The sequence below is a fragment of the Pan troglodytes genome, chromosome 3, assembly GCF_028858775.2.
Source record: "Pan troglodytes isolate AG18354 chromosome 3, NHGRI_mPanTro3-v2.0_pri, whole genome shotgun sequence".
Taxonomy (NCBI): domain Eukaryota; kingdom Metazoa; phylum Chordata; class Mammalia; order Primates; family Hominidae; genus Pan; species Pan troglodytes.
In genome coordinates, this window is record NC_072401.2 from 122253003 (window position 1) to 122268457 (window position 15455).

Here is a 15455-nt window from a genome sequence, read left to right on the forward strand (position 1 = left end):
TCATTTTAGAGTTTTCATAAGTGAAGCTAAAAATAAATACTTCAGAGAAATATATAAAATATTAAATGTGTCATGTTCAAATTTGCTACAGAAAAAATTAACAAGTGAAAACCAAGACCCATTAACTAACTTACTAAAATAAATCAGTTTCCAAAGGATATGGAAGTTATTGAAAGAATAATGACATATATCTTGAAAGTTTCTATACTTTTCTCATAAACTTGAGGTTTGTGGACTTTAAAGTGAAGTTTAAATCAAAGTTAACTCAATGAGTTCCTTGAAAAAAATTGGCATTGTAATAGGGCCAAATACCCAGCTGTTCTGTGGCCAAATTTGTCTCTTTGTCCCAAAGTGAAAAATCTACAGACCATTTTGCTAGTTTGCTTTTATACCACATTGATCAAATTTGTTACCCTTAATTTTTAAAATCAAAACAAGCCACAACTTTTTTTACTGGGGGAATTAACATTATATATTACATGTTTTCCAAATATTTCAAAAGACTAAAATTCATGTGTTTGTTGGTTTGCAGTTTTTAGTAAAGTACCAGAAGGAAGGGGAAAGGTGTGGATATTGCTTCTTTGGGTTGTGTGTTTAGGAAGGAAGCAGCCAAGGATACACCTGCTTTTGGCACTGGCTTAGGCACTGGTACAGCAAATGCCAGGTGTCATCTCAGAAGAGGCAAGAAATACGTGAAATACACACAGCCAAGCAAACAGACTTACACTGAAACGGTGTGATTTTCAACAAAAATATAACTGAGTTTATGGTCAACATACCACCATGTGATACAATAAAGTATTAGCATTCTTGTTTTTCTGTCTCATACTACATGATTATTTTTTAACAACAGCAGCAAAGTATTTACTTTTTTTTTCTAGGAGGAAATTAACATGGAAGCTTGACTGCATGCATGCTGAGTGTCACGTAATGTTACATTTGTAATACAGTGGAAAAATACAGCAGAATTTATCCTAACTTCAGGGAATAAAATGCAAAGTATTTAAAAATAGAGTATTTAAATCCTGGAGGATTTGATTTTAAAATCAGCTTTCAAAGCAAAGATTTTGTGGGGTTTACTATTTACTATCAACCACGCTGTGGCTTCTATTAAATGATTATGAGCCCACAGGGGAAGAATAAATTGTGTTCTTTAGAATAATCATTCTAAAATAAACATTTAGAGGTTCTAGATATTATTTCAGGGTCAAATGAATTAGTTGAACTATTTTGTTGGTTATATTGGGTATCCCTGCCTTTGACCCAATACAGATGACTATGAGACATATTTTCTTCCAAGTGATTAGCTGATGGCCACTGACTGGCAAGGTTCAGCTGCTACTATAGGTGTATAGGTCCCCAAAGCAAGACCTGACAAGAAGGCAGGGAGCAAAAAAGTGAGACAGAGAGAGAGAGAGAGAGAGCACTACTTGGTCACTATCGACCACCTTATCATGGAGAAACTAAGGAAAGGAGATTAAAATAATCTTAATTAACACATATGATGTGTAATTCACACTCTGTTCCTATGCTCTCGGTTGATTCAGTCATCATTATTCCATTTCCAATATCTACTCAACCATCATACCAAAATGATAAGTCCTAACGACGACAACAAAAACACATACAGTTTTAAAGTAAAAATTCTGACCTCTAGATAGGCTGAAGAGAACTGCTATAGAAATAAATATAGGAAGAGAAGAGATACACTTTATTTCTACTTTTCTCCCCTTCATGTCAAATAATTTGTTAGAGTTTTAAAATACATTTTTCTCCCTTCCACAACAGAGTCTGGTCGATAAATCCAAGTGAGAAAACTAAAATCTGAAACAACAAGGTTCATGCAGCCAACTAGAAAAGTCTCTACATTAAGTTGACGACTGACCTACTGTGGCTATTTCCAAGGTAGCATTCCATCGACCTGGTATTGGCAATGTTGTGACAATAGTCTTTACTCTTTAACATTCATACTTCACCACATGAATGTTAAACAGACCCAGGACAAATAAGCTGAGGGTGGGGGCTTCTCTTATCCTTAGAAGGATATTTTTCAATTACATATTTTGTTACATCCTAAGAGATAAAAGCTGTATCTGCAAGTGATTAAAAGATGTTTTATATTCATGGTTTCATTTCTGCTGAAATAAATGCGTAATTTAAACCACACATAATTCATAGCAATTTAGGCCTATTACAGAGTTCTAGCTTCTTTTTTATGATAGTTACTAATTAAAACAGAGTGTTACTGCCACACTAAGCCTAAGTCTTTGACATACAGGTTTAATGAATAAAATGTCCTGACACAAAAATGAAAGCAATAATGCAGACAAGGCTGCAAGCTGTTATGTTTCAAGTGTGTGGTAAAGATTAAGGGCATTCACTGAAGTGATGAACTGTGCAGAGAAGGACCTTGTAATTTCTTTCTCTAAAGGAAGAAGTAAAGGAATTTTTAGAGAAATCTGAAATAGTACTAATTTCTCTAACTCCTAGGCCCCTCATACCCAGTTGTCCCTCTCTCCCCTCCAAGAGTTTAAACTCATAAGAGTCACTTCTGAGGAATAAATGATGGGGTATTTTAATATAATCCTGAATATAGGTTTAGATTGAAAATGGGAATTGGGACCATAATTAATTACGTTGCCAAGTTTTTTAAACTTTAAGAAGACAAATGGAGGCAAATGACATTTTATAAGAGTGCAACCTTCTAAAAGATCATAGATTAAAACTGTGGTAAAACGACAGTATCTTTTTTGACATTTGATTAATCCCATATGCAGAATGACTGAAGAATTAATACCGTTTTGGTGTTTTCACTTTCTGAAACCACTGTAATAAGAGACTGACATAAACTCAAACCCAAGTATAAACACAGTCTGAGCGAAGGTTGCGGCCTTATTATCACTCTTAACAAACAATAATGAATAATCATACCGATCGCCCTCACTACACTCTGCTTTATATACATATTCCCTGTCGGATCCATCCATCACTTCTTTCAAGATAATAAAACAATTCAATCCCATCAAATCCCCTGCAACCGCTCCCTTGGGAGGGATGTTTTATCTCTACTTCTGCGAGCCCAGGGAGGATTTTACTTGTTTGAAGGGGGCGGAGAATGGAGCGGAGTCCTATTTATTTCCATTGATGACTCCCCTGGTTCTCACAGGCGCTCAGGGACCGGGTGGGAGGAGGAGAGGAGGAGGTGCGGAGATTCCCTCCGTCAGAAAAGAAAAAGGGTTCAGGAAGCGAGGCAGCAGGAGGAGGGGTGGAGGGGGGAAAGAGAGGGTAGTGTGTTTGGGGAAAGCAGCAACTAAATGAAAAAATAAACTCTTCTTTGTGATTTAGCGGGATCGACAGATGAGAAGCAAATTTATCAACCCAACAAAGTTGCTAAAAAGAACTCTGTAAATAAATTTAAAAAAAAGAAGGAAAAAACATAACAACAACAACAAAACCCAGACATACACTCAGGTTCATTTCCCGCTCAAGGTCTTGGTTTTAGGGTGCCACCCGTACCCAAGAGCAAGAAATGGACAGCGCCCCGAAGGGGGCCAGGAGGGGAACCGCAACTTGGCCGGAGGGACAGCTCAGAGACAGCGTAGAGGTGCCCGCGGCAAACTCCGAGGAGCTGATGCGGGGCGGGTCCGGGGAACTGCCGGGAGCTCTCACGCCTGGGCCTGGGATAGGGTGCGGGAAGAAAGGTGAACCGAGAGCGCACAATGCAACGAAACCGCACTCCAAATTCAGCAGTTTGCAAAGTGCCTCCAAGAAAACAGCTGGGACCTGCAATCACTCGTTCGGACTCCTAGGTTATCAGGGCCGCGGCGACTCCGCTCAGCTAGAAAGGTAGCGCGGGTGAGAGCGAACCTCAACTCACGCACAGACAGGACGAGGGCACGAAGCCGAGTCTCCTGGCTGGGGCCGGAGGGGGCGTCACCTCGGTGGCCGCTCTGCTCTCCAGAAGAAAGTATGAGCCGGTCCCAGGCCACCTCGCTCAGCCCAAGGAAGTTTCTATAACGATGCTCGCCTACCACGCAGAGGACAAATGAGGAGCCAGAGCGGTTGGGGGTCGGGCCAACCGAACTCCCGGCCCCGGCTGCGCAGCTCCCAGACGCCCACCAAGAACTCGTGCGCTGCCTGGACCTCTAGCTTTTCGCCCTACACGCAGCCCTCTGCAAAACCCCAGTCCCGCAGACTTTCCCTAGCGGCGGGAGGAGGGCATGAACCTGGAAAGGGAGGCAACAGCCCTCTTGGCAGGCGGGCAAAGTAAGTGTCCAGGCTAAGTCCGGGATAAAGACTCCGCGGCTCCCCAGACCCCACCGCACCCCGAGCTCCCGGGTCCCAGGTCTTCCCCGCCCTTGCGCTGTCTGTCCACCTCCTCACATCTCTCCGGGCCTCCCAGCTTCGAAAGCAGCTAAATTAAAAACAAACAAACAAACAAACAACAACAACAATAAAAAAAAAAAAACGAGGGAAACCTGCTCCTGCCCTTCATGCCCTCAGCTCCTACGGATAGGGCGCCCTTGAGAAGCTTCTTGGGCCTTGACGATTTGGGGGCGCGTGCCTCAAGCCCCCATCTCGGATGACCCTTCGGGCGTGAACGCTCCTTGTGCTAGGTCTCGGGGTGGCGGGCTAAGGCGTTGGGGCTCTCGGGCATTGCTTTCCTCTCCCCACTTACCTTAAAAAGATCTGTTTGTTTTTCGTAGGGAAAATAGAAAAAATCCCTCCCCGTGGTGTGGTGTGCGAAATAGTCCACGTCCCTGGACCCTGCCAAGATGCTAAGCACCAATATCCAGGAACGAGAAGCCTGGAGGGCGGGGACGGAGGCAGATAAAAGAGAAAAATTCAATCCGCTGAAGTGTCCCAACTTTGCGGTCGGCACAGCAAACTTCAAAGGCGGGCGAGGGCGGGCGGCGCGCGGTCCCCGAAGTTGCTGCGAAGTGGAGTAGGGAGCCGCGCGGGGCTGGGGAATCCCGGGGCAGCGCCGGGAAGCGGCGGGAGGTCCTTTTAAACTGCAGGGAGCGTGCGGGGGCTGGGCGGCGGGAGGATGCCGCAGCGACCCGCGGGGCTGGCGCGGGCTTCGCGCGCGGCCGCTACTCGCACAGGCGCCTGGCTGGAGCGCCGCGCGGGGTGCGGGGAGAGCCGGGCGCACGGGGCGGCAGCGGCGGTGGCGGGTGCGCTGCTCAGTTAGCTCCGCTCTCTCGCGGCTGGAAGCGGGGAGTGTGTGTTCGCTCCCGAGTGTCACTGCTGAAGCCCGGAGTCTCTTCCCCTCCCAGCCCTAACCCCTCCCGCCTCACCGCTGCCCGCCCGTCCCCTCCCTCCTCTGCCCGTTGCCTCCCCCTCCGTCCCTCCTTCTCTCCCTCCCGCTGCGCGCCAGCGCGCGCGCACGCACACACACACACACTCATACACATACACACACTCACACACAGACACCCTCTCCCTCCTTTTCTCTCTCCCTGTAGCCCTCCCTCCCTCTCTTTCTCTCACACACACACCACCCTGCTCAGCGACCCAGCGCTCCCCAAACGGGACCCTCGCGGGCGGCATCGCGAGGGACACGCTGCTGTCCTAACCTTAGCGCCACTCGGGGAGAATGAAGGAGGCCCACCGAGCCCCCGACAAAGCTGCAAAACCCAGGAGACGCGCACGCGGGACCATCACACTGTCAAGGAGACCGGGGTGCACAATAGAGGGAAACTCTGGGGTTGATCTGGGGGCAGGGAGGGGGACGTGTTAAATCCAGAAGGTTGGTGGTTGGAGGCGGAAAGCAGAGTGTGCAAACTGTGCATTCATGTCCCACTTTTCACCCGAACGCCTGCCTATCACAGCCTTCGCTCAGGGAGCGCTTCCCCCTCGGCGCAGACCGAGCCTCCTCCGATTTGAAACTCAGCAGCTGTTTTAACAATTGAAAAAGCGGCCCTACAGGACCAGTGAAACGGAGCAGAGTGTGTGAAGCCATTAAGGCTGACTAGGTAATTATGATAAAAAGTTACCTAATTAGCAACCTGGCCTGGGCTTAGGAAAACCAAGAAAAAAAAAGTACCGAATGATTTGGTGATCTCATTTTTGCAACTGAGAACCTGATTTCCAGCAAACCTGGTTTTGTATAAGTTCTAATAATATATAATTATTTATTAAGATATAGTGTCAGTATTGAAAACACTAGTTCTGTTATTGCCACAATGAAATTAAGGTAGGTAGGATGAAAATCAGCCTTACCCCGGTCATATTAAGAACTATGATCTTTTTTGTTAAACAGTTGGTCACAGAGGGTGGACCAATGCAGCTCCTAAAGTTTTGTGGCTCCTAGATGAAAATACTGCAGGAAATGGATTTATAAAACCGTTTATACGACATAAAATAGTTTTGTAAAATTTTTAAACACTGAAAAGGACATTTCAGATCACTGTGCAAGCATATTTTTTGCAGACGAGACAATGAGGTGAGAAAAGTCCTCATTGTATCTCCACTTAGGAGATACGATCTAGAGCAGATCCCTGGGTCATTCATTAACAAAGCTTACGAAGTCCCTGCTGTATACCAGGTATGTCTTATGTGCTGAGATTTAGAGGTGATGGTGCTGCCTTTAAGGAACTCACCGCCTGGTGGGGAGACAGAGGCATAAATGAAAATGTGATTAGCACTATAATAAGTGCAGGTACCTGGTCCTATGGAAGCATGGAAAAGGAAACAGCTAACTCCCCTTCAGAAGCTTCTCTTGGTAGAATTTTCAGTGTAGAGTTCTGAAAGACAAGGAAGAAATACAAGGCCAACAAGGATGTGGTGGAGGGGGGAGGGCATTCCACAAACAGAAGCAAGTGAAGAGGTTAGGAAAGTGTCAAAGTACATGGTGTGTCCTGGAAACTAGGAGACTAGGTGCGGCTAGACTGCAGGTGATGTAAGCAAGGCCAAGCCACACAAGGCTCTCTGGGTGTAAGGAGCCAGAACTTGCCTGGAGGTGGTGAGTAGCTGGGAAACTGTTAAAGGTGTTAAGCTAGGACAGATTCTAAGGTTTCTAAGTATTATTAGATAATGTGTTTTAGAAGGTTTCCTCTGGTTTCACTGTGCAAGACAAATAGAAGAGAGATCACAGTGAGGTTATTTCCAGAGGAAAAATTAGGTCTGAACCAAGGCAGCAGAAGTGCTGTTTGGGAGGTTAGGACAGCTCTAGAGATATTTAGGAAATAGAATAGACAAGGCTTAGTGATTGATTGGACATAGAGGGTAATGGAGAGAAGAGAGTCTAGACTGACTCCCAGTTTTCTGGCTGGTGCGCTAAGGCAGGGATGGTGCCACTAGCCAAGAGAAACACACAGAGAGGAGCAGTTTTAGGAGGAATATAATGAGTTCTGTCTTAAACTTGTGGAGTTGGGGGTGCCTCTGTGACATCTGAGTGCCCTGCCATGTAGGCAGCCAAAAGGAAAGTTCCTAGGAGGGTAGACAGGAGCTGGAAGGATACATTCAGGTGTCTGGCAAGCATGGGGGAGGAGTAAGGCAGCCAGGAAGAGAAGACTTAGGATGGGACATGGCAGACACCAATGTCTTAGACATGGATGAAGGAAGAGGACCCTGCAAAAGAAAGGGATGAACACCAGAGAAGAAGGGCAACAGAGTAGGACCGATGAAGCCAAGGGAGGACAGGGCTAGTGACCAGGGTAGAATGAGGCAGACAGATGAAGACAACTAGACTGAAAAGCTGCTGCTCTTATTTACAAAAAGTCCTGGCATTCTTGACCAATGCAATTTTAGTTTATGCTATATGTATATGAGGATCACTTCCCTCTTTGGTACATTGGGGCCACACTATCTACCCCCATGCATTTCACAGGGTTGATTGGGAATTCAAATGAACCAGTGATTGGGGTATTGATTTAAAATTGCCATTAGGAAGAAACTGAGTGCTAATGATGTTAGAGAGACATCATTAATTCAGGCAATTAATGACAGACCTGAGTCTGTAGGAAAGTTCTGTAAGGACTCTGTGAATTTCATAAAATTCATCAAAATATCTGTGTTTTGAACATCAGGATTTGCATATATCAATATACTCTGTCTTCTAAAAAAACAAGCCACCGATAAAACCAGTGGCATTGTATATATTTATATTTACATATATATGTAAGTTATCTTCAGTGTTTTGAGAGACTTGGGTAATGTGCCATATTAGATAGAACATATGTTATTTAGCCAAACAGGCTTATATTTAATTCTAGACTCTGAAAATTATTTGCTGTAGGACAAAACCTCTTTGAGCATCAGTGGCTTTTTTCAAATATAAAAATGGAATAAATTATAGTTGACTTACAGATGTTTTGTGAGGAGTGGATAGTATAACATATTCAAGTGTTTGCAAGATATTTACATATTTATATCTGCATTTTTAAGCCAGGCAATTCTTAAATATGCAATTGGAGGAAAAAGCCAAAAACTACTATAAAACCAAGAGTGAATTTAAGTCTATTTAGGAGAACTACTGGTTGAAACCTATGTTTTAAGGCAGCAGTCATCAAACTGGGGTTCGTAGACCCATGGGGGTTTCTGAGATCCTTTCAGGGGAGGTCTGCAAGGACAAAGCTAGTTTCATATTGATTCTAAGACATAATTTGCCTTCTTTGACTGTGTTGACATTTGCACTGATGATACGAAAGCAATGGTGGGTAAAACTGCTAGCACCTTAGCATGTTCAAAGCAGTGGCACCCAACTATCCTGGTAGTTATTGTATTTTTTACTGCCCCAAATGTAAGTTTCACTTAAGAATGTCTTTGATGAAGCAGTAAAAAATACTTATTTTATTAAATTTCAACTCTTGACTATGTCTTTTTAATATTCCGTATGGCAAACTGGGAGGCACAAATAAAGCTCTTCTGCGGCATACTAAAGTGCAGTTGTTTATCCTGAACGAAGACATTTATGTAATTGATTTGTGAGCTAAACTACCTGCTTTTTTATGTGACATATTTTTACTTGAAAGAACAACTGACAGACAAACTATGGTTACTCAGACTTGGATACTTAGCAAACACTTTTTTAAAAAAAATTTTTAGCAAATGAATGAAGTCAGCCTGTCATTTCAAGGCAAACAAACAGCAATATTTATTTCCAATGAAAAACTTGAACTTTTGAGTAAAAAATTAGAATTTTTAAAACTTGTTTTTGTCACCATGAGCTTGACAGTTTCCCAGTACTTAAAGTCTTTCCTAGTAAGATCGTGATCATTTAAATGAATGTGGTTTTAGATATCGTACAATGAAATATATCAACATTTGGAAGAGCTGCATAGCTCAATGAACAAGTATTTTCCAAATGACTAACAATGCATCGTGATCTAAAATCACGCATAAGGATCCATTCAAAATGCAAAATAGACGAACGGGTTTTAATGTAACACAGTATGAAAAGTTAACTGATATGGTTTCATATTCCATACTGCAATTATAAGGTTTAAGAAACTACCATTTGTTGAGTTATGGTGTCACATTAAAGAAGAATATCCAGAATTGTTTGAAAAGATTATTGAAATGTTTCTTCATTTTCCAACTACATATCTGTGAAAAATTGGATTTTCCTTTGTTTGAAGATATACTTCAAACAAAATAAATTGCAACAGATTGAAAACAGACATGATATGAGAATTCAACTGTCTTTTATTAAGCCAGACATTAAACAGATTAACAAAAATGTAAAACATTTCTTTGGAAAATAGTGTTACTTTAATGTGCAGTAGGTTTACTATAGTTATTTAAATGAATTAATAAATATTTTAAAGATTTCTGTTGTAATTCATAGGTTGACTATTGAAAGAAATAACCTATATAACAAAACCTCCTGGGGGTCCACAATAATTTTCAGACTGTCAAGTGGCCCTAAGAACGACTGTCATATGAACTAGGCTCACTCATGAAAGAAGGTTGAAAGATCATCAGAAGCTTATGATAATATTCTGCCCATGGATTGGCCATCACCTCAGTTGTATTGTATAATACAGTTCTCATTTTACACAAATGTAAATAGATCCTTCTATACATAAACTTCTAGAGTGTTATAATCGACATCTCTACACTGGGGGCTGGGACAACAGAACTGATAGAAACCATCCTGCAAATCTTGAAGCTTGGATAAAACAGTATCACATCCCGGATCATACTAGCACCAGATAGTCTTTTGTCTGTTGGTTCAGTTTCAGTCTCTTCCTTAAACAGTTCAAGAAGTAGTTCTCTAAAGTCTCTTAAAAATTAATGATTATCTGTAATTTGACACCTCTTACACACTTAGCCAATGTAAAGTTGAAACATCAAGTCTGAGTCACCTTTTATTCTTCCTGAGGGTGTTTATTCCCTTAATAAACATTTGCTGAGCACCTGTTATATGCCAGCCCTCTGCTCGCTGCTGGGAACAAAGGAATAAATGAGGCCCTTGCTCTGAGGAACCTGCAGTGTAGTGAAGAGTTAAGCAATTAGCAGGTGATATCTTAAGGGAATAGGGCAGTGTGTAAGTCCATGACCAAGGTGAGAGTGCGGCCTTAGGGCAGGATTCTTGGAGAAAGTAACGTCTAAATAGAGATCCAAAGGATGGGTCAGTCATCCTAGGCTAACGGAGGGAAGTGTGGGGTAAATAAGGGTTTGAAGGAAAAGGGAACAGCATAGACTATGACATATTCAGGAAATGTTATGAAATTAACTATTACTTTAAAAATCACCCTAATTTTAAATATGTACATAAGATCAACCGATTTTCCTTGTTTTAGTTTGTTCAGGAAGTAGAATGGGATGTTTTAAGATCATTATGGTATGTTTAACAATGTCTTACTTAAATCGGAATTGCCATTATCTTACAAAAAAACACTGGATTAAAATAAAAGATTAAAAATTATATTTAAGCCCTCAAATGCAATTTGTTTGAATTTCCAATGATTAATTTAGGACATTGAAAAAATAATGTAATTCTTACTTTGTTCAAGTCACTGAGCACAGTGCTGAACGAGATTTTAAAAAATGTAAAACATAGTATTTGCCCAGAAAAAGTCTGTAAGATGAGTTTAGATATGTTTTCTTTCTTTCCTTTAGACACTCAGTAAATATTTATTAAATGCCTGTTATATTTCAGATGTTGAAGATACATTATTAAAAAGACAGATATTATTCCTGCCCTCAGAAAGCATACAGTATGATAGTGACTAGTTACTTGGCTTTTAAATATTACTCATAGCATCAGATGCCAAATGATAACAGCCAAAGGAGTGTTAAGAATTATAGGATGTAACTTATTCACCACTGGGAAGGGTTTGATTTGGTAGAGAAGAGGATGAGAGCATCAAAACCACAGAAATGGCGTCCAGGAAAGGTTCACAGGAAGGAAATAACCAAAGTACATTTCAGAGGCAGTGAATAGAATCATTTGGTGAGATGGATTTTGCTAATGAAGTTAACAGAAGAAGAAACTGGATACCTAGGTTGGGCAAATTGGAGAGACCATGTTAGTAGAGGTACAGGCTTCATCCTCTTGGCAGTGAGTAAAACCTAAAGGAAAAAAGCAATGAGGCAAATGCCATTTGCCACACTTAAGAAGGACTCTGGTGGTTTGTAAAAGAGACATTCTCTTGATTGCAGTTAATGGGTTCCTCTGATATAAAAATCCCTGTTTTGCTTTCACTTCAGAGTATATATCCACCCATCATCCCATTTCTTGTGAACATTTTTACTAATTAGTGTATTACCCTATATCATTTACATGATGGAAAAACTGAGGTATTTTTTAAAATGTCAATACTGAAAACATTTCCTAACTGCCTCCTGTGTTCTAGAAGAAGGAATCCACTGATAACATTGAGTCTCAGCCTGTGATCCAACAACTATTCTGTGGTCCAGGTTCGTTGACCAAAGCAGCATGGATGGCTGTTTCCAGGAGCCTGCACTGTATCAATCATGTAGCAATGACAGTCAATGCAAGCCTAAGCTAGCAGCAGTGTTGGGAGGGTACTAAAGCTATGCATACATGAAAATAAAGAGAGAGATGAGAAAATACTGGGCCAGCCTAGAGTATGAAAAGGGCTGAAAGAAATGGGTGGAGATAGAGCCTTAAATATAACAGAGAGTTTGAGATTGTGTGATTAATACATTCCTATAATTTGAGTTCATTTAATAATTGCTTTATTTTCTACATCCCATGGCTTGTTTAGGCACAGCTAAAGAACACTCTTTCATGTGAGCAGTCTGGCCCAAGTTCCTGATAGCTATGTGCCAGTGATATCATACAGCCTTAAGGCCACACAGACATAAAGCCTGGTTATTTTTTTAAATGTTTTGAAGCTGAATGGCATCAGATGTAGTGGAAAGAACACAGACATCGGAGCCAGAGGTCTTGGGTACAGTTTCCTGCACTGACATTTAATAATTTTGTGACTGTGTGAACTTGGAAAGTTATTTAATCTTTCTGAAGTTCAGTTTCCTCATCTGTAAAATGGGGATAATAAAATTTCTCTGATAAGGTTATTGTTAGGGTTAAACTATTTTGAATATGTAAGGCATGTGATGTATAATAGGCACTAAACAATTGCCTATATAATAATCACCAATTTTTACTCCCCGGATTCAATTTCTGTTCAAATAAACAAAACATTGCCTCTCCCTAATCAGAAAACCGTACTTTGTAAGTGAAAAAATAAAACAAAAGGAATCACTTAGACCTTACTTGTTAGGATGGCCAAAATGATTAATTTCAGGTTTGACAAAATGTAACAAATCAAAAACTCTTTCCTTTACAAATTTATTCCAAAAACATCCAGTGAAAAAGACATTATTTGCATTTCACAGATGAGAAAACGGAGGTTTATGGCCATCAGTGGCTGAGCAGGGATCGGAGTCTCATTCTGTCAAACTCTAAAGCCTGCGTTCTGAACCAACTCAAGCTGCCCCAGGATATTCCTTGGAGCCTCTATCAACTAATTTCACAGATTCTTTTTTTTTTTCCTTTTTGCTGCTGTCATGTTAATGGGCATTATTTAAAAAGGGATCTTACCCCAGAATTTGATTTGGTGTCTCCTTGTTGACACCATATAAGAGCAAATCTAACCACATGTAGTGTTTTCACAAAAGTGTACCTATCCATCAATTCTAGCCACAAACCTCTAAGGTCAGAAATCTCAAAGATTAAGCCAGAGGGAGGTGGAATAGTCCAAACTGGTTTAGCTGCTTGAGTCTTCTCTTTTATTTGAAAATCACTTAAACTCTGTCATTGACACAGTATGAGTCCTTTCCTAAAGACATTTTAAAAACTAACTTCTCTATGAAAAGCAGTGAATAGGAGGGCTAACACAATTTTTAAAACTCTCAACATGTGCAGCTCATAAAAAGTAGGCATATGATTATATATACCTTTGATTCAACCAGTTTCTATTACAAGTAACCTGTGAACCCTAGAACTTAGTTATTTTTTTTTAAAAAAAGGAGGGGAATCTCCACCTTAACCTTTTGGCCATTTAATCACTTATTTATTGAGTGGTTTCTAAGTGCCTGCTGTTGTCGCTCACTGCTTATTAGTCCTTGTGAGAGCAATCTTCAGTAGGAATTATTAGAATTCCCATTTTGGAGATGATGCTACTGAGGCTGTCAGAACTTGTCATATTTCTAGCCAAGAAATTTGAACCCAGGCAGTGCTTTCAGCTATTATACTCGCTCCTCCCCTTTTGAAATGGATTCAAGGTAGTCACTCACAAATGTGGAGAATAAACTGAAGAAAGAAATAATAAGCCAAGTCCAGTCATCTTAACAACCATTTTTAACTGTTTCCTAGTAGTTTGGCATATAAAAAAATTTCCCTCGAGAAAATAAAACTTTAGTAGAATAGCAGTATTTTAAAATTATGTTAAGCTTTTCAGTGTGTGTTATCAGACTCAAATGTATTAAATTCCTTATTGGATTAGACCAGTTAACACTGGATTTTGTCACATTTCTACTTTTAAATACCACATCTAGGAAAGAAATGTGTTAATATTTACTTCATTGTGCCAAATCAGATTCTATTGTAAAACTAGATCAAAAATGAATCACTACACTATAAAATGCAAAAATCTGTACTTGGATTGTAAAGAGAAACAGGGACTGTTCTCATTTTCTGGCGCAACTTCTCAACTCTCATTATGCTCTGTTGTAGAAAAAATGCATTATTTCCGGTCATTTAAAAGAAGTAGGGCCATTTTTTTCTAGAAAATAAATGGTAATTGAATCACTGAAATGATTTTGGGAAAACAGTTTCCATACCAATAGTGTCTAATGTAACTCTGAAAACTCTTGGTGTTATAAAGGAAAAATTTGAATTTTTCTAATGTAAGCTTAAATGTACCCATTCGAAATCCTCTCCATTCCTTCCATGTAATCCTTCAATGTTTTCTCGTCCAAAAAGTATAACCAAACATAGAGCCTTGAATATTTCTCTTTTGTCTCCATAGCATTTTATCCATAGCTCTCTCTATTTCTAAGACCATAATTTCTATTAATGTGATAATCATAGTGGTATTCTATCACTTTCAATCACCTAGCTGAAACTACTCAGTGAAACTCTGAGGGAATTCCTATTTTGAAGAAACTGCAAATTTAGAGGGTGGACTTTTTTTTTTTTTTTTTTTGCAATTAGAAGAAGAGAATAACATAATGAAAATTCAAATAGGCTTGAAACTCAAAGGTCATTTGAAACACTAAACTCAAAAGAACTCATTTGTACATCTGTCAAAACATGGGAAAATCACTCTGATTTTGAAAGGACTTTTCAAAGACCTTATCTATGTGGGAAATTGCACACTGACCTGTAAGGAATATGTAATTTGTGTTAAACAGAGTCTCATTCAAAGACTAAGGATAATCTTATATCCAATCAATTTTAGACCAGAATTTTTGTAACTTATTTTGAGTAAGAATGTTCTTAAGGGAATCAGTCACACAAATCAAGTGGGACTCAAATGCCAAAAGAACTTCAAAAGCACTAGAAGTGTCTGGCTCCCTTTATCTTTACATCAGCAACACATTTACAAACCTTCTATTTGCTTCTCCTCTGGATTTCAAGGTAAGTGCAACAGGGCACAATGTAGAAGAAACACAATAAAATGAAGGATAAAGGCATTGAGTAAGAGGAGAAAAAGGAGAGAAAAGAGTGAAGAGAAAAGGAGACAGTGGTTAGGGCTTAAAATAGTGGTGGGATAATAATGACAGGTAAAATCATGAGGGTTAAGGATAATTAGTAAAGAGCATGGAGGCAGAGCATGTAAGAGATGAAGAAGGCAAGAAAATAATGAGAAATTTAAATGCACTAGAAGAGTCGAGAAATCTAAGGGAGAAAAGGGACAATATGTTACTCAGCACTAAAACTAGAAGTAATGCCAGAAAAGTGGGCTACATAGGGTACGAATTATAGAAAAATGGGAAAGGCTGAAGATGAAAGAGAAGTTCCCAGAGCAGTGAGA

General features: G+C 40.4%; 2 protein-coding genes across 3 annotated transcripts in view; one reads left to right on the top strand and one right to left on the bottom strand.

Moving 5' to 3' along the window:
* The window catches only part of NDNF (neuron derived neurotrophic factor), a 42519-nt gene extending 37268 nt beyond the window's left edge, over positions 1-5251 (bottom strand). The window contains exon 1 of one of the 2 annotated variants that reach the window (XM_001151746.6): positions 4679-5251. The gene's annotated coding sequence lies outside the window, so the exon portion shown is untranslated. Of the gene's footprint in view, positions 1-3867; positions 4123-4678 lie in introns of those variants that run through there. The other variant, XM_009448213.5, reaches the window with a different exon arrangement.
* On the top strand, positions 4046-14430 carry LOC134809911 (uncharacterized). The gene is made up of 3 exons (XM_063809812.1): positions 4046-4266; positions 6433-6547; positions 12814-14430. Exons 1-3 carry the CDS (start codon positions 4046-4048, stop codon positions 12847-12849), a joined length of 372 nt encoding a protein of 123 aa, XP_063665882.1. The 3' UTR covers positions 12850-14430.
* The last annotated feature ends 1025 nt before the right edge of the window (positions 14431-15455 follow it).

Excerpts from the sequence above, each read along its gene's own strand:
- LOC134809911 (XM_063809812.1), top strand. The coding sequence starts at position 4,046 with ATGAGGAGCCAGAGCGGTTGGGGGTCGGGCCAACCGAACTCCCGGCCC. Across the intron at positions 4,267-6,432 it reads CCTCTTGGCAGGCGGGCAAA|ACGAGACAATGAGGTGAGAA; the intron begins GTAAGTGTCCAG and ends TATTTTTTGCAG. Across the intron at positions 6,548-12,813 it reads AAGTCCCTGCTGTATACCAG|ATGAGAAAACGGAGGTTTAT; the intron begins GTATGTCTTATG and ends TGCATTTCACAG.